Source organism: Solea solea, chromosome 12 (assembly GCF_958295425.1).
Source record: "Solea solea chromosome 12, fSolSol10.1, whole genome shotgun sequence".
Taxonomy (NCBI): domain Eukaryota; kingdom Metazoa; phylum Chordata; class Actinopteri; order Pleuronectiformes; family Soleidae; genus Solea; species Solea solea.
Window position 1 is genome coordinate 5136610 of NC_081145.1, and position 18333 is coordinate 5154942.

The following is an 18333-nucleotide window of genomic DNA, read 5'->3' on the forward strand; positions in this document are numbered from 1 at the left end:
GTACACGTCTGCCTCTTGAATTGTCTCTTTTGCATCGGTCCTTTAATCTTATCTTGTTTTGTTATATGTGATGCACAAAAATCCGACTTAGCAGTAAAACACATTGTGATTCCTCTCATTTTCCTCTTTGACAGTGATCATCTCTGCTTTGTCTTTTCTTCCACTCTTTATCCGCAGTCTTATTTCCACATGTTATTGTGTTTTCACCTATTCTCAGTCACGAGTGTGAATCACATTTGCTTTACGTGTGTGTTCTTGTTGACTGAAATGGGTCATTGTGCAGCTTGCCCAAAGCGTCAAGAATAGTAACATGCTGGTTTTGATTTAATTTCTTTTTTTCCCCTTCCTTCTGTCAAGATGAGGACTTATCACCTCGTGCAGTGGGATGAACAATGAATAAAGAAAACATCTTTTAAAGGAGAAAATATGAGCCGCAGATGAGAACAAATAAACTTAAAAACCAACTGTCAAAGTGCCCAACAAAATCCTGAAAATGAAAGCAGCAGCGCTGTGTCTCTCAAATCAGCGGTGGCAGATAATCTCTGCGTTTGCAGTCTGAATTAACATCACACGCACAGCACAAGTTACGGTGCAAATAAAGAGGCAGGAATTGCGTTTCCTCTCCTCGTTGCTCCAGTAGTACGTCATGTATACGACCACCAGGGTGGCTGCAGTTAAAGTGTATAAATAGCCCTGTGATATTGTTATGTAGGCCACACACCAATGTGGATCAGGCTATTAAATAAGTAATGCTTACTGGGGATTACCTCTGCAGATGATATTCTCCTCCACGCTTTTAGCATGTGCGCCTGTTTGTGCTTGTATATCGTACATGTATGTGTGTGTGTGTGTGTAACCGATACAGCATCATGTCACTGAATCCATCGGGGGTTCTTATACCATGAGATATGATGTGTGGGATGGAGGAGGCGTGTCTGGTTGCTCATTTTGACCGGTGGCTTTAATCTCATTTTTATATCCTGTGACCAGGCGTCAGATCACCTCATAACCATCACTCCCAAGATAAATCACACTGGTTCTAATCCAGGGATTATAGCAATAATATCATACAGGTTTGTTGTTAGAGTCCATGTATATGGTCGAGTAGAGTATAGAGCTGCATGATATTAGGTAAATATGCTAAATGTGAAATTCCTCTCTTTCCTGGGCGTGTCGGGGAACTACAAAAAGGATGTCGTTCAAAATGAGAAATGATCTATCCGTCCATCCATCTATTTAATATACAGTCGTAGTAATGTAATATAGTATATGTGAACATGCTGTAGGTTAGTGTGTGTGTGTGTGTGTGTGTGTGTGCTGATCCACTTTAGTTAATCAGCTGACAGTCAGTTCAGTATTGATGTGCGGAGGCGAGCGTACTGTAGCTCAGCGAGTGAGTGATGATGGGAATATGACAGTAAGTCACTACGTTCAGCTGTAACTCACCAGTCCAATAGCTTTAATGGACATGTAAAGACCACCATGGTGGATACAGAGAGGACTGACTCAGCTGCAGCTGCAGCCGTCATCACTCTGAAGGATCTGCGTGAGAGCGTCGCTCCACGAAACTGTCTCACCTTATACTGTGGGTGGGGAAAAAGAAGAAGAAAAGAATGAGGTCAGATTGTGCATTTTGGGGCACATCTTCCTGAATGTGTCACTCGCAGATGGAACTTCTCGTTAAGGTGTTGGCGGCATCAGTTTTTCTCATCTCTATAAAATCATCTCACAGCTGTTTTTTAGGTTTACACCTTTTGTTGCGCTATATTATTGTCGTACACGCACATTACACACAAATCATACACGCAGAAACACATTGGCCCTCATTTATTGAATGTGCGTACATCAAAAAAGTGGTTGTACGCTCATTGTCTCATTGTCTCAGACTTACAGTTAAATTATATATTGCACGCAAAATGCAGAAAAGAATTCTATGGTTGTTAAATATAATGACGATTGAATGCATAATAATAATCTATAGCCTTATAGACAGACTAATAGTACATTGTTTCATATATGACTGCCTTTTTTGTCATCTATATGAAATTAGGCATATTGTTTAATAAATGAAGGCTTTAAATAGAATCCTATCTGTGAATCTGCTTTAGTTATTCATGGTAACACATTATTAGATTACTTTTTGTGACCGTAATGATTTAATCAAGTTTATTGTGTGTGGTTCAGAATGATTGTGTACGTGTGTTGAGGACTTTCTGCCTCTCACGGCATTGCATTTATGTTTTATAAATGCATCGTTGTCATGTTTGTGTGTCTTATTGTGCAAAATAATTCAGCTCAAAATAATGCAACGCAGGGAGTGAAATGATAGAGTGATGGATATCTGCGTGCACGATTATTGTGCTTATACTTGACAATGAGTGTGTGTGTGTGTGTGTGTGTGTGTGTACTGCCTTTGTGTCTTATTCCAGCAGACAGTGCAGGGAGAGAAAGCTGGATGTGGGATTTTGCAGATAATCTCCCGACCAGATGGCAAAACATCCCATATTCCTTTTGAGGTTCCCCCACGTGATTCCCTGTAAAAGGGGGAGTGTGCTTGTGGGTGTGTGTGTGTGTGTGTGTGTGTGTGTGCTCAGACTCAATTATGATTGGGTCACGTGACATGATGAGTGTGTATGCTAATAACAGCCATAACGTCACATTAATCCAGTGACCTGGTTAAGCCCCCAACTGAAGGAATAAGTGAGTGAGAGGGAGAGAGATGCAAGAAGGAGGAGGAGGAGGAGGAGGAGGGAGCTGCCAGAGAGCTGGAGGAGAGAGAGAGAGAGAGAGGAAAGACAAAGCAAACTCCCTCTCCCTCTCTCTCACACACTCATTCACCTCCCCAGCAGCAGAGTGGAGAGGAGTGTTCGCTGAGAGAGGAGCAGCATGGATAGTGGTTTCACACGGAGCAGAACAGGAGCAGTGAGAGGCACATAGGACCAGTGTGGAGCTGCTCTAACCTCACACACACACACACACATCACACAAGCTTCTTCCCTCACACACACGCACACACCCTGCCGCCAGGCTGGACGGGACGGCGAGGACTCCCACCTCACACACTCACACACATGCTCACACACCCACGGACACACACATACTGGATCGCACCATGGTGGTCCAAGGTGCAGTGACACCCGGGAGAACCCGCCGGCTGATGCTCAAGCTGCCGGTGGGGACTCTGAGGAGGAACAGTGGAGAGAGGGTAAGGATTCTCCTCTGTGACCATGTCTTGCATGTGTGTGTGGGAGTGGGATTTAAAATAAAGAAAGGTCCTTGGCTAATCCAGGGAATAGTATTAGGTCTGAGTTAGTGAAAGGCAAGTCAGGAGTAAAGCTTTTAATCTCAGCTGTGGACAATGATGGTCTGAGTGAGTTTTCTGTCACTCTGAATGTATTCCACAGTTTTCAAGGTGACACAGTGAAGTCCCTCAGTGGGAGAACTGTGTTTGAGTGCAGTTTGTCTGCTTGTCAGGGACAATTCAACTGACCTGACGTGAGACATATGTAAACGTCCTTTTTCACACACACTTGGCATGAATTTGGCTTGTTGGTGTGTGTGTGTGTGTGTGTGTGTGCTGGCTGTCCTGCCAGAGCTTTGTGCATCAGTGGAAATCAGTTTGTCTGCCGGCGGCGAGGCTTGAGAAGCCTCTGTGTTTGTGTGTTTGTGTAAATGTGGTGGGTGTGGGCTGCTGTGGACTGGAGATAACAGTTTCCAGCAACGCTCAGATGTGGAATGTGCGTTGCAGAGGGAACCTTTATGTCGCTTTAAAGACAGGCTGCGACCTGCCAGGTGATTCATCTCTTTTTGCTCTTGAGCAAAGTTGTTTACTCCGCAAGGAAAGTGCGTGTGTGTGTGTGTGGGTGTGCAGTACATACAGTACATGCAGCTGTGATTGCATTTGTGTGTCTTGTCAAAACAGCGGACGTTAGTGAATCAAACATCTGGAGTGTGTGTGTCCAGGAGATGAATGAGTCAGACTCACTGCTTTCCCCACAATCACGTGGCACTTATAGACTCATACTGATAAGAATTTAATTTTGTGTTCATTTTGTGTAACATATATATGTGTGTGTGTGTGTATGTATGCACATACGCATAATGTGCCTTTTGTTTCATTGACACACCTCTTTGATTAAATGTGACTTCTTAATGCCATCAACTCCTCTGAGGCTCGTCGCTGGGTTTGTAGTTTCAATTCTCTTTGATTGGAACGTACACACAGCAGAGAATGCAGCCTCTCTCACACACACACACACACACACACATATACATACTTTACTCATGCTGTCATGATTTACACATGAAACAGCTTTCACTTTAATAAGCACAGACATATTCTACTGTATATTCCCACACTGTTTCGGTGCAAACACAACACTATTCTTTCTTGTATGGGATGGATCTCGTTAGTTGCTCCCATTAGCTCAACACGTCGTGAACCCTGCATTACTTCCACCAGCTTTCATGCTCTGTGGTTGAGAATATTATGTATGTGAGAAATGCCCATAGCTTTGGTGTTTTGGTGCAAAAACCAAGAAGAGAAAAGGTGTAAAAATGTGAAAAAGGAGACGATACAATCTAAAATGAAAGCTAAAATGTGTAAAAAAAATAATAAGAGTAGAATATACACAATTTAAAATGGGAACTGCAATCTGGTAGTCGGTCATTGTTGGGTGCATTGTGTCTGACATTGGGCAGAATGGCCTTGTCTGAGAGCTCAGCTTAGACGGTGTAGTATTTCATCTTAAATGCATAATGTAACATCATTTGATTAGCTAGCACTTCATCTGAATGTTTGCATAATGTGATAATGTGATAATGTGTCACTCGAGCTGCTGCTTGGTGAGTTGAACATTTTGTACCTTCCGTCAACAAAGTGAAGCCACGGACCCACAATGCACTCTGACATTTAAAATGAATATGACACCTCCACCATATACATTAGATTATTCGGATCTCTTTCTTTTAGTCCAATTTTAGGCATATGATGTTGACATAATCAGATTAAAATCCACATCACAATCACACTGTAACATGTAAAGAGGAAAATCAGATTAGGGGTGTAAATGTGGAGTCACTGTGGAGTTTGAAAAAGTTCAGTTCCTTTTAGGTCACAGTGTGTCATTCTACAGTGGATCAGTGGTAAATGGATGAACTGTGATCTGAACTGAAATCATTGTCACAATGATGCTTGATTGGAGGAAACTTCATATTCATTGTCCTTTCTGAGAGACTTAATTGCTGCTGGATGATTGGCAGGTGCCTCACACACACACACACACACACACACACACACACGAGCACACACAGCCTACAAAATCACCTCAATTATCTTGGAAAAGTAGATTTTCTCGCACAGTAAGGGAGCGTGGAGGTCTGTCTCTCTCCTGATTGCATTCCCTTTCTCTGCGTCACAGCAGCCAGACTGACCGGGGATTACTTGTCGTGATTTACATACGCTTACTTGCGTTACTGTATTGTTGCGCCGGTAAAATGACTTGAATAGATGGATGTGCATACGCTGGCTGTGTGTAAAGCAGTGAATGAATGGTTATCTATCACACCACGCACCGACGGCGAGGTGCGTCCAATAAATCAACAAAGACATTTTAAACCCAGGATTGAAATCATCAGCGTGTCAGACTGCTCAGCGGCAGGTGAACAAAGCTCGGTGATCTACTGCTTTCTTTGCCCGATGTGTGTTTTTAAAAAGGCTGACTGACTCTTTGGTGATGACAACCTTCTCGTGTCCATTATGAAGCTTTGAAATACTTTCACTTCTAAACACAGCTGCAACGTCGTCCTGCTCCGACATGTCCTGTTAGATAATGTGTTGCCAATCTGTCTCTGCCTTATGTAACTGGGAGAGCTGCATACAAGAGTGCATATGTACAGGGAAAACATCAATACATCTGTATTCATCCTACCATTGAAGGATATTTCAAAGCTGCAGTGCATAACTTATTATAATAACTTGTTATTATTCTGCCTCAGTTTGGTCTTCATGAACAGAAACCAAGTATCATTATTTATTTGCTTCGTCCTTCATGTGAAAACAGGCTCTGTCAGGCAATACTATCAGACCTGACTGAGGGAGCGTTTGTGTTTATACAGCAGCAGAGCAGGGGGGTATTTATCCTGTTAAAGTGTAACTAAACCCCTAAACCTTTTTTTTATCCTGGTGTAAATCTTCTCAGTATTGAAATTATACATATTTTTGATTAAAAAAAAAATGTACAAAAATGTACGAATGCCAGAGGTGAGAGACATTATACTTCAGTTATACGTCTTTGAATTTTTACTCAGATGCTTAAGTTTAAATAAAAGAGTTGTTTTCCTGAAACATTGTGTCCAGTGATATAATCTGTATGCAACAATTAATAAAAACAGTTAAAAGCTCAATTTTAAAGGACTTCTATGAATTCATCATTCGTTTTTGGCCACATCGCCCACCTCTGTTTGAAAGTAAGAGAGATTAATTCATACAGTTTTAAACATGGATCCTCCGTTTTGCTTTCCACCACCTCATCTGTGCCTTGTCACATTATATCACTAACACAGATGAATTGTCTCATGTCTCTCTCAGAGGTTTCTGATAGATGTGGGCTTCTATCCCAGTTAATTGAGTAATATCTACACGGAGAACATAGCACTCCTTGTTCACAGCCCATGGCTATGACACATCTGAATAAGATATGTGCTGTGTAACCACAGAACAATAAAAGAAGGGACTAACTTGATTTATTCTCTTGATTTATGAGTCATTTTCTTCTTTTCTGTACCTCCAATCCTCTTTGTACTTTGCGCTTTTGTGACTCAAACATCCCATCTTCAAATCTAGACTTGTGAGGCCTCCGTCTCCTGTAAGCCTGGTTTATTACACTTCTTCATCCACCCACTTTTCATAATTGTCTCTCGAAAAGGAACTCTATGTTTTTTAATTTATGGTCTGGGGAAAGGGTTGAGTCTTCTCCATGTCACCGCTCTACGTCAGTTATCAATGTCAGTGTTAGTTTGACCAAAGTGCTGCACAGGCACACAAATACATGTCAGAAACAGGCAAAACGAATCAAACAGCAAACTACCAAAAAATAAATATAGAAATATATATTATGATGAATAATAGAGAAGGCTGGTTCAACAGCTTATACTAAATTGAAAGCCAAAGAGCAGAGACTTCAAGTTTTCAAGGGTTTAAGCTGCTCTTACATGAAAAGGCAAATCATTCCATTTTTGCACCTTGATCTGGGAACATCCACGAGCAACTGCTTGGAAGTTGCCGTTACTCTGGCAGGAGTTTGGAGGTGGACCAAATCACATGAATAAATTGGGGGCCAGCCAATTTAAAAGCTTAAAAACAAGCAATAAAATCTCAAAATCAATCCCGACCCTGACATTAAGCCAGTGAAGGGAGGACAAAACTAGTTTAATGAAGTCACGCTGTCTTTTTCCACTCAGAAGACGAGCTGCTGCATTTTGCACTAATTGTATATGACGGAGAGACGACAGTTCTCACAGAGAATGACTGTAGTCTAGTCTTGACTTAATAAAAACATGAATACGTCTCCTGAAGTCTTTTGGGGTTCAGTTGTATGATCCTGACTCATACTGTCAGCTTTATTATTTGTATCTGTGCTATGTTTTATTTTTATTCCTTTGGAGAATGAATGGATTTGATGAGGTTTGCACATTTAAATTTCCTGACACAATTATCCTGACCAAAGCAGTTTGTATCAACAATATTATGACTTTCATTTGGTGTCCTTTCAGAAAATAAGCTATAATACAAGTACATTACCAAACAGTGTTCTGCAATGTTGTTTGGCTCCAAGTATATTTTTATTGAACCCTTTATTGTGAAAAAATGTGCAAGATTTTCTCTATTCGCAATTATCCCAAAATTGAAATGTATCATGACACAAGAACATTCTACAGATGAGAAGAAAGTGTCGAGTTTCTGTCGCTTTCTCGCCAGCGTTCGTCATTTCTATTACAATATTATGACCATTTTGTGACAATTAAAGTGGCAGCAATTGAAGAAATGTCTTAGCATTCTAAAAAGGCTTCACCAGAACCCCTCGTAAAACTCAATAAGTCATCAGTAATAATCATGATCTTGATGAGAAACTACACAGATGCTGTTGACAGTGTAAAAATACAGCTTCTTTTCGATGAAGTCTCCTGTACAGTGACACGATTATTCCCTCATCCATAGTTCTCCTGATGTCATGTTGAGCTGCTCATGTGTTTTCTGCAAAATTAAAGCAAAAAAACAACAAACAAGCTAAGCTTTTAATGTGAATGTGTGCTGGGGGAGGCGGGGCGGGGGGGTTGTTGTTGTGAACCAGACTAAAATAAAAAAAAGAAACATTTCAGATTTCAGGAGGTCTGGATCACTCTCCAAGGAAACATGTTGTTGTCAAGGGCACAGCAGGAGAGCAGGGGTTTAAAGTTTGGAGGCGGGGGATCACTGTCAGGAGAGGAGAAGTTCACACACACACACACACAAAGAGAGACATGCTCACATTCATGAGCAGGAGAGGAATGCAAACACACAATAGCTCGACTGTAATTTGCCACCATAGGCCTAGACTGAGAGAAGGTGAGGCAGGAATACTAATTGATCCTTGTTACCTTTTAAAGATCTCGTCGACAACAACCGCAGAGAAGGTCAGAGCTGGACTCGGGCACTTGTGTGGGTCAGACGCTCGTTTCTCATCACACTGATCCAATTGTCTCCATATTAGAGTCAGGACTCATTTAAGCAGCTGTGAAGTCGACATGGCAACCAAAGGGAACGACACTAAGATGCATTTCTCTTCCGAGGTCGGAGGTTTTTTTATTTTTCCCCCCTAAAGCTGTACTTTGCCTTGCTGCACTATTGATTCTCTGACATCTCAACCTGCCCTCAGGACTGTAGGTGAGAGAGCTGTGGTCAGTCAGCCCAATTAGGAAGACAAAGAAAAGAGGGAAATGATGGAAAGGAAGAAAGAAAGAGGTGGGAATAGCTGGAGCTAAAAGCTCCGGTATAGGCCCCTCTCGCACCACACCCGCTTCACCATGAAAGGGGAGCCCCCTTTTCTCCCCAAGGCTGCTCAAAGGGAAGAATGTTTTTGAGCAACAGTGAGAAAGGGGGAGACATGGGGAGACTTCCCACCCTTCCCTCTGCCTCGCCTCTTTCATCCCTCTCTGAACATATGATATTTTTTCAGTGCATTCTTCCCTCTCCAAAATCAACGCACAGGCCTGACGACACAGCTCAGCTAAAGTAAATCTGTAGCGAGCACAAGAAAACAATGATGAGAAGACGGACTGTTGTCTGTGAGTGAGAGCTGAGGGCTGAGGGAGCCAGTGATCGTGTGTGATGTCTGTGGAGACAGTTTGCTAGCAGGATAGATGGAAGTGGACTCCTTCTGTCCCACTCTGTGTGTATATATACTTGTATTTATATCTTTGTGAGGTCCAAAAAAAAGGGCAAATGTTTGTGAGGACATTTTGACCTTGTGGGGACATTTTGCCTGGGCCTATAACCAGGTCTGAACCCAGACTTAGTGATAAAGACCCTCATTTCTAAGGCTAAGATAGGTATTAACTGCATGGTTGTCCAAATGAATGGAAATCAATGAAATGTGATTAGAAAAACTGTTATACAACCGTGTGTGTATGTGTGTCTGTATTACTCATGTTGTGGGGACCTAAATCTGTTTACACAGTCAAATTATGGGGACTTGTCTTCCTTATGGGGACAAAAATACAGTCTAAGTTGAAGATATGTATGGTTAGGATCAGGATCAGGTTAGGATCAGGTTAGGATCAGGTTAGGCCAGTGATAGCGTAGCTCTTCAGGAAATGAATGTAAATCAATATAATGTCCTCTGAAGTTGTGGAAACCAGATTGTGTGTGTGTGTACTTGTATTTGTTACCTCTTTGGGACTTTTACTGGTATAAAACCTGACCTTTTGGAGACCAAAACCTGGTCCTAATGAGGCAGAACCTCATTTCTGAGGAACTGGTTGAGTTTAGGGCTATGTGGTTGACTTGTGGTTAGGTTATGGTTGAGGTTGGGGGATAAGGCTGTCCATAGGAATGGGCGTCAACCTCTAAATTATTCACATTCTCATCAGTGATTAAAAAAAATTGTGTGGGGAGAGGATTTATATGTCCAGTGTGGTAGAATTAGTGACATCTAATGATGAGACAAACAGAGAACTTCGTTGAGAGGTGACACAAACTAGACAATTTTGTTTTATTTTTAAGTGATTACACACTTACCAAAGGTGGCTTGACACCACTTCTTTGTTTCTGATACCATCTTGATATCAAAACCTTGACTTTCTGCCAATATTGATACATGTCTGATTGTCTTTTAAGTCTTTTTGGTGCTGATGATATAACTAGCCATTTACAACACACAGCTGATGGTGATGGTGGACATCTTTATTTAAAGCTCAAAATATCATTATTGCAACATAAAGGGATAGAATCTCACTTGACCCTCCCACTGACCAGACCAGACACTCAGTGACCCTCAGGTCATTTGAGTTTGAGTGGCTGCATTGACACCATATTTAGGGTTCCAGGCTCATCCATAAAACACACTTCTGTGTTTTTAATGTCTGCCAAAAGGCTACACACTGGAGCCTTAAATTCCATCTGCCCCAAAACAGGATGTGAAGACCCCAATAATGTTCCCGAAATATCCCATTACAATCTGTGCCTTTTGTTATAGATAACATAACTCTGTGAGAACCGAGGCACTGTCTGTGACTCACTCATATGAAGGGCTTTATTCATAGTTTTCTGTGTGTGTGTGTGTGGGTGTGGAGGGGGGGTGTATGGGTTGTGTGTGAACCGTGCTTTGACAAAAGTATCGGAATAACGAGGAATTTGGACAGAAAAAGAAAGGATGGTGTGTTAAAGAGTCTTTTTCCTCATCTTTAAGACACAGCCGCACTATGTGTGTGTGTGTGTGTGTGTGTGGGCATGTGTGTGGGTGCACATGAGTGACAAAGAGAGAGAGAGACAGAGCGGGAAAGGGTTAGAAAGATGGAGAGCTCGACACAGTCTCTTATTTTCCTGTGGGTGTGCTACACTAACACAGTAATCCTCATTAATATTTATCTGCCAGGCAAAGTGGAGAGAATGATTAGCTTGAGAGTGTGTGTGTGTGTGTGTGTGTGTGTGTGTGTGTGCACATGTGTATATTACAACATATAACGCATAAACTAGGTCAACTTTTATACCTAAGAGACTAAAAAGTCTTGATACTTCAAAGGTTCTGTGCCGTCATGAGGTTCCACACAGTGAACTGGATTTTCATCTTAATTATAACACACACACACATGAATGGGGAAAACGCGTGCACTCATGAGACACATACGTGCAGAAGCTGCCCGCTTTCATCCGTCTCTCGGGCCTCATTACTTTGTTATCGATTGTGCCGCTCGCTCCTCTAATACGATCACATTAAACTAAAGTGATCAGAATCGGATTGCACACGTGTGTGTGTGTCACTAACAATCTCTGTCAGAGCGAGACTCAGTGACAGTTTAGAAGAACATCGGTGACTACAGCTCGGGGGTAAAAAACCGAGAAGATTGAGAATCATCTGTATGTGTGTGTGTGTGTGTGTGTGTGTTCACTGCTCTCTCTACTGTCTTGTCCTCACATCAGTTTTGCAGTTTTTGTGTGTCTTATTGCTGCATTTGTGAATGTTCTTGTGAATTAACAGTGTCTGTGACCCATTTCCCTCCACTGCTCTCCCCCTCTCTCTCTCTCTCTCTCCCTCTCTCTCTCTCTCTCTCTCCCTCTCTCTCTCGCACTGACACTGCGTGCTCTCCGGTATAACACGCCTGAGTGAAGATCAGAGAGCACACGAGTACTGAGAGGAGTGAACTTAAGAGACGAGTAGATGGAGTAGAGATAAGTGTTTACCGATGATTTTCCCAACTCCCACCTGTGTCAACGAGGGTTTTAAGCTTTTATCCAAAATGGGAGTTTGATTTTGGAGTGGAGAGTTCAAATATGAAACCTAAAAAAACTAAAACTGTATTCAAACTATACAGCCTAGAAGTGCAGTGTTTGAAGTAATCACAACATTGTCCAACAGAGGGCGATCTGAGTGCAGCTTGGCCTTAGATCCATCTTGAATTGAATAAATATAACAAATAAACGGTTTTAAAGAAATAATCATTTAACACGCATGGATATGCATGCACATTTAATGAACAAAGCATTTTAAAAGTAGAAGTACAAAAATATATATATATGTTTGTATAAATACTAATATATGATACAAATAATTTAAATACAGAATTATTAATTTTCTTTTTTATTTGTAAAAATGGCAAACTTACATAAGTGAAGCAAGCGAAGGGCCACAAATAAAAGGTTTTCTTCAATAATCATTAAACATGTCTTTATATGCAACATGCAAAAGGTATTTTGAAAAAGAAAAAGCTGTAAAAATACAAAATGAAATGGCCAAACCTAACAAGTACATTTCTTGTCCATTTCAAAATAAGAGTCTGGCTGTGTTTCACTAATTTCCTGATTCATTATCAACCTCATGCGACTAACACTAAGAGTAATGATAAATAATGTTGTCACATTTATTTGCAAGTGCATATAAATCCAAATATCTAGAAATAGCGTGTCACGTAATATTTGTTCAAACTCGGTTTTTGGGAAAAGCGGACGAGCCCATCTGTCCTTTACAAAGATGATTGTAAAATCCCAGCCGGGGTCTCCTCCTCCTCCTCCTCCTCCTCCTCTTCCTCTTTCTCTTCTTCCTCCTCCTCCTCCTCCTCCTCCTCCTCTTCTAACTAACTGTGGTAACAGCTGATGACTCTGACGACGTGTGTTTACATCACTGGGTTTGCACAACCTTTTCCCAGGATTCAGCAGGACATTTCACACACACACAATCATGGGAACAGTGCGCGGTCACAGCGAAGCGCCCGCCTCCCTCCCCAGCACGACAAATATTTGCAGGCCTCGTAAATTACAGCGGGTGAGAGGTGAACGTCTCCACCTTCAGCCAAACTCTGATTCATTTTTGGAAAATTCACACCATCGGGATAGCACACATTCCTCATGGGTTTCTCAAGACGAGAATGAGAGGGCGACACCAGGCCCCGAGGAAGAGGCTGGGAAACTCTTCTTAAGGCATGTGCTCAGTAAAATAAACACTAATAAAAAAATATTGTGTGTTTGTGCAGTGATGCATGCTCGAGTCTTCTTTTAATTAGCCGTCTGTGCAACTTTTTCCTTGACCTTGTGACGTTTTCGAACAAGGTCAAGGAACAGATGAGAGGACAGACTTTCCGACTGCAGCCTTTGTATCTGTGCTCGTGTGGCGTTTCCGTTTGTCTTACTTCCTCCTGGTTTGTTGATTACCTTCACCTGTGTTGTATTAGTTGCACCTGTTTCTGGTTTTCTGAGTTCCACTCTGTATTCTGCTCTCTCCTCTCACTCCCTGCCAAATTGTCTTTGTTCCTTCCTCGTGTTTTTCCTTTTTAGTTGGACCTTTGTTGCAAGTTTAACTCTTCAGCCCAGTGCTTTAAGCTTGTTTTCTTTTTCGTCATTATATTTGGATTCTTCCCTGTTGTAACATTCTAAAAATAATACAATTGTTGTATGTCATAAGAAGGCAATATGAATGTTGTATCATGATTCTCCTGACCAATTAAATTCATTCACAATATTATTGCAAAAACAAAGAAACGGACAGAGCCCTCTGTCCTTGCTCTACTCAATTTGTTTTCTTTTAACACTGTTAGACAATGTTCACAAATACAAGTAAGTTTAGATACAAAGGAAAAATATTAACTTCATTTACTAATGATTCCCCAACAATAATCATTACTTTTGTTGCACAAAAAAAGATGCCATGTTAAAAATGAACCTGTCACAAAGTGAAAAACACATATTTTAAACATGATCATTAGAAACGACTGGAAAGATGCCGACCAAAATGAATCACAACACTGATTTTCAAGTTTTTAAATGTGTGGCTTATTTTTCTTTTTAGGCAAAAAGAAAGTTAGAAAAATTATCCAATTTCTGTCTCAATAAGATGTATAATGGCTGACTTTCGTAACAAGCTAACATCAGTCTTATTTTAAAAGAGGAAAAATGCACATCTGATAGAGATTTGTCTCTTAAAATCACGAGCATGGATTGATGTGTGTGAAAGCCCAGTTTTTGTCCCGTCCCTTTTTACGAGCATCATGCAACAATTAGTATTCATGTCCGATCACTCATACACACCAACTCAGCGGTACAGCATTGACTGGTTGTGTCGATAAACCCCCCCTCAATGAATCAGAGTGGACTATTTAATCCAGCCACAGTGGAGTCGGGCTTGGCTGGAAGTCAGAAAGTGACTGCACAGTATCAGAGATACTGCATTCTCTGTATTGATCAAACACTTTCTGAGGAAAATGGAAGGAAATTGGAAAAATGAATCAGCTCAGCTCCAAATAAAACATGAGTATTTATGGGGGTTGTTTTTTTTCCTTTTCCACAGTCACAGAAATACTACCTATGTTGGTCAGTCTGTCAAAGGCAGAAAAAGTATGTGCCGGTATTTGATTTATTTATCATTTAGTAACACACACACAACAATGTGAACACTATTGTTTCAGCAGCAGCAGCAGCAGCAGACATGGCTTGGCACAGCTTGCATTGCCTCCATGTGGCCATGGATGCAAATGTGTGTGTGCAATGACATGTAAAATAAGGCTGATGGTGGATGTCTTTGGTCTCAGTGAAAGGAATTGAGTTTGATGTCATTGTTTGTGTTCACATTCTTTCAGGAGGACGTGAATCTCATGTTGGTTGGAGCAGCAGACACATTGAATTTCTTTCATTTTTTGGAAGAATGTGATACTGTAGGTCAGGTCAGGATACTCCTGCCTGGGAAAAGTGGCTCGGAGGGAAAAAAAAAAAGAAAAAAGAAATGTTTCCTTTCCTCTTTGAAAACATTCTGGCTAAAATCCCAGAACTGTTACGGACCAAATGTCAGCATTTTTCACTTGAGTGACTATTTTGGTCTGTGTATGCAACGCATGAATGCACACACTGCACACATGTGGTTCCTCGTTTACAATGACAAACACATGTACAGTGTCCAGTGTAACAATGTGTGTGAGACAACAGTCACTCCGTACATTTCCATGCACCTTAAAGTTGAGATGTAGCTCAACTATGCTGCGATAAGAGAACGAGCAAGGACACGGATTGACTCCGCTACACTCAGGCCTTGTTTAGACTGATTTTGAAGCATATGCAGATTGTATGTAGCTTGATTTTTTTGGCAGTCTGGACGGCTCAAAAAACACATTTGTTTTTGTCCGAAGCTGATTCAAACCAGATATGGAGTTGGTTTCCAATGCGATTCTGACTGGATTTTTACAGACCTGTTTCAATCTGAACGTCTCAGCCACTCAAATAGGATTTCAAAGTGTCAAAGTGACTCAAATAACAACAACAACAATGACACAGGTCCAGAGAGATGGAAGTTAATGAGTTTCCACGATGGCTGTTGGCAAATTTGACCATAAATAGCCCTTCTGTAATATTTGTTTGTGAGTAGACTGTTATAGCGTTTTTCTACAAATATGATTATATTGTTTACTTTTTCAAGATTTTCAAGTATTTCAAAAAAGTGTAGCTGTTTTGGTCCACCGGTTTTGTGGACCAGTTCCATGGTACCAGTGCCATTCACCCTGTTGTAGGTTGATGTACCATCCAAATCATCTAGGAGACATTATTTGAAGATTGAACTCCTACATTGTGTTGCTTTAAGTCAGAGGAAACACAATCATTTGATTTTTTTTTTCTAACATACTGTAAACAAACTGGCCCAGAGTGTGTGCTGCAGTATTAGAGTGCATACCTCTTTAAAAACAACCAGGGAGACTAATAGAGCGGCAGCATTTCCTTAGTGGGAATGTTTGTGTTTGTGGCGCTGGAACACACTGAACAGAGAGTGCATATGCATCAGTGAGAAGGACGGAGGGAGAAGGAAGAGGAGGGTAAAGAGTCACACAGCTGTGTGGGACTGGGGAAGGAGGACCAGCAGAGTTTGACCTTGAGGAGAAACCCGACTGCTGAGTCCCTGAGAAACAGAGGACAGAGGCGGGAGAGGAGCAAGCCACAGGTCTCCCTGTGGTTTACTTCTGGAGATGACCCAATTATTATCCATCAGCGCTAAGTGGTATCAAGAGGAACTTAAAGGCTAATCATATCTACTTATTCCCTGCTGGGTCTGTGTGTGGATTTTACCCATCATGCCTCACCTGTGCGAATAAAGACTTGCTAATATCACCTTGTGGATATCCCAGTGATATCACCAGGGGCTGCTGCACATACTGGACCTCTGTTATCACAGAGAACTTTGCAGGCATGGAGGCCGTCTTGTTGTGTCTGGACGAGGCGGTATGTACCCGGCAGGGTCTGCTGTGGACCCTCACGTCCACGGCCCTCAGACGCCTCTGTGTGCATGCCAGACACCTTCCTGGACCCCTGCACCTGTTACACGCTCACAGGTGTGCTTCAAGGCCACTCTACCAGGTAGGCTGAAACTCAGATATGCAAAACAAAAGGCTTGATTTGCCTATGGGCAACTCTTCCAGACATTCGGTCTGTTTGTGAGAAGAATAACTTATTAAGTTGGATGTGAGGCTAATATGGGCCATTCTTAGGAGGAGGAGGACCACAGAGAAGGTTAATGGATGTTGTTAATGAGGAGTTAGTTGATCCGCTGTGGCAACCCCTAAAGGGAGAAGCCGAATGGAGAAGTAGAAGAAGTTAACCTTGCGAGAAAGGGGGAGTAAACTGATACTGTGGAAAACTGAGTGGCCTTGGGCAGAGGTTTGCGCTCCCTAACATGCATCTGTCTGGGGACGTATTTCCAGTGCAGTAAACCATTTTAAAGAAGCGATTCTACACTGTGGACAGAGAGAGACGTGTAGTGAACAGCTGAAGTGCTGCAGGCCAGGTTACGTCCTTCAGGCAGGAGAACATGGCCAGAAACTGAGAAAAGGTTAAAGATGACTGATTATTTTCATTAACCAGAGGAAACAGAACTGGGTTAGATGTTGTGACAAATCGGTAACGCTGTAGAAATGAGACGTATAACACGTCACAAATGTTTTGTGTAGAGTTTTGTACAATCAAGGTTATCTACTGCGTTTAAAACGCTGCTTTGTTGTTGTCTCTTAACAATACTGTTGTGTTCAAGCGTCGTGTTGCTCGGACCAGTGTATAAGACTCAGTGGCATCTAATGGTGAGAGTGCAGACTGCAACAAACAGAGACTTCTTCTGCTCATCCCTCCCTTTCCCCAGTGCGTCAGGGTACCACGGTGGCCCTCGCATACCAGAAAGGATGTTTTTAGGTCATAATCATGTAAGATAGTAAGCAATTCTTCATCTTCACTGATGGAGGCAATGGTAGCTCAGTGGTAGAACGAGTCGTCTTTCAACTGGAAGGTTGTGAGTTAGATTCCTGACTGCGCTTGGACAAAACACGCTGTATGAAAGTGTGTGAATGGGTGCAATGACTCTACAGTTATACAAACATATTTATGGCTCATTTCTGCTAATAAAGCCTCCCAAATGTGACAAACTGCACCTTTAAGGATCTGATGTTGTGTGAAAATGTGAAAAGAAACGTGTTTTTATCGGATGTCCGTTGCATCCTAAACAGTTTCACAGTTTGAATGATTTTATTCATTCATTGAAACCAACTGCAGCTTCTTTCTTTCGTCTTTCTTTTTTTTATTTTTTTACCTTGTGCTTCTCTCACTGTGATTCAGCAAAAACCGCTCACTCAGTATTCACTTCACCATGTCTGGATCAGTACTTTGGTCTTTCATGCAGCCATTAGTATTCCTCACACATGTCACCTGCCCTGTGTGCAGCTGGCAGCAGCAGCACAATCCCAACAGTGTGTTACACAGAGAGACTGATACTGATAATGATACTGAGATGATACTTATTATTATTATTGTTCTGCACAATGAAGATGTATATTAACATCTGCTGCAACATGACAATGCAAAAAAGTATGTTTAGTTCACACAGAAGATGAAAAACAATATTGGGCGGATGGAAAAATTGGATCTATATCAGTATCGGTATCAACCCAAGCACTCCCAATATAACGGCAAAAAGTCCAGTTTCGTGCATGCATACGTGTGTGTGTGTATGTGTATACATCAACATCAATATAAACATATTGTATATGTACTTCCTGCCTCTTTTTTGCTCAAATTCCCTTTCTTCTCTCACGAGGAGAATAAGAATAGTTGTTATTCTAACT

General features: G+C 41.6%; 1 protein-coding gene across 7 annotated transcripts in view; it reads left to right on the forward strand.

The window, feature by feature from the left end:
- frmd4a (FERM domain containing 4A) overlaps positions 1-18333 on the forward strand; it is a 134277-nt gene that overhangs the window by 51442 nt on the left and 64502 nt on the right. For 2 of the 7 annotated variants that reach the window (XM_058644843.1, XM_058644842.1), the window contains exon 1: positions 2820-3205. The exons of 3 other annotated variants lie outside the window; for them this stretch is intronic. In XM_058644843.1, the coding sequence (XP_058500826.1) occupies positions 3113-3205 (93 nt within the window). In that variant the 5' untranslated portion in view covers positions 2820-3112. Of the gene's footprint in view, positions 1-2819; positions 3206-16126; positions 16583-18333 lie in introns of those variants that run through there. 2 more of the 7 variants (XM_058644840.1, XM_058644839.1) reach the window with 2 other exon arrangements.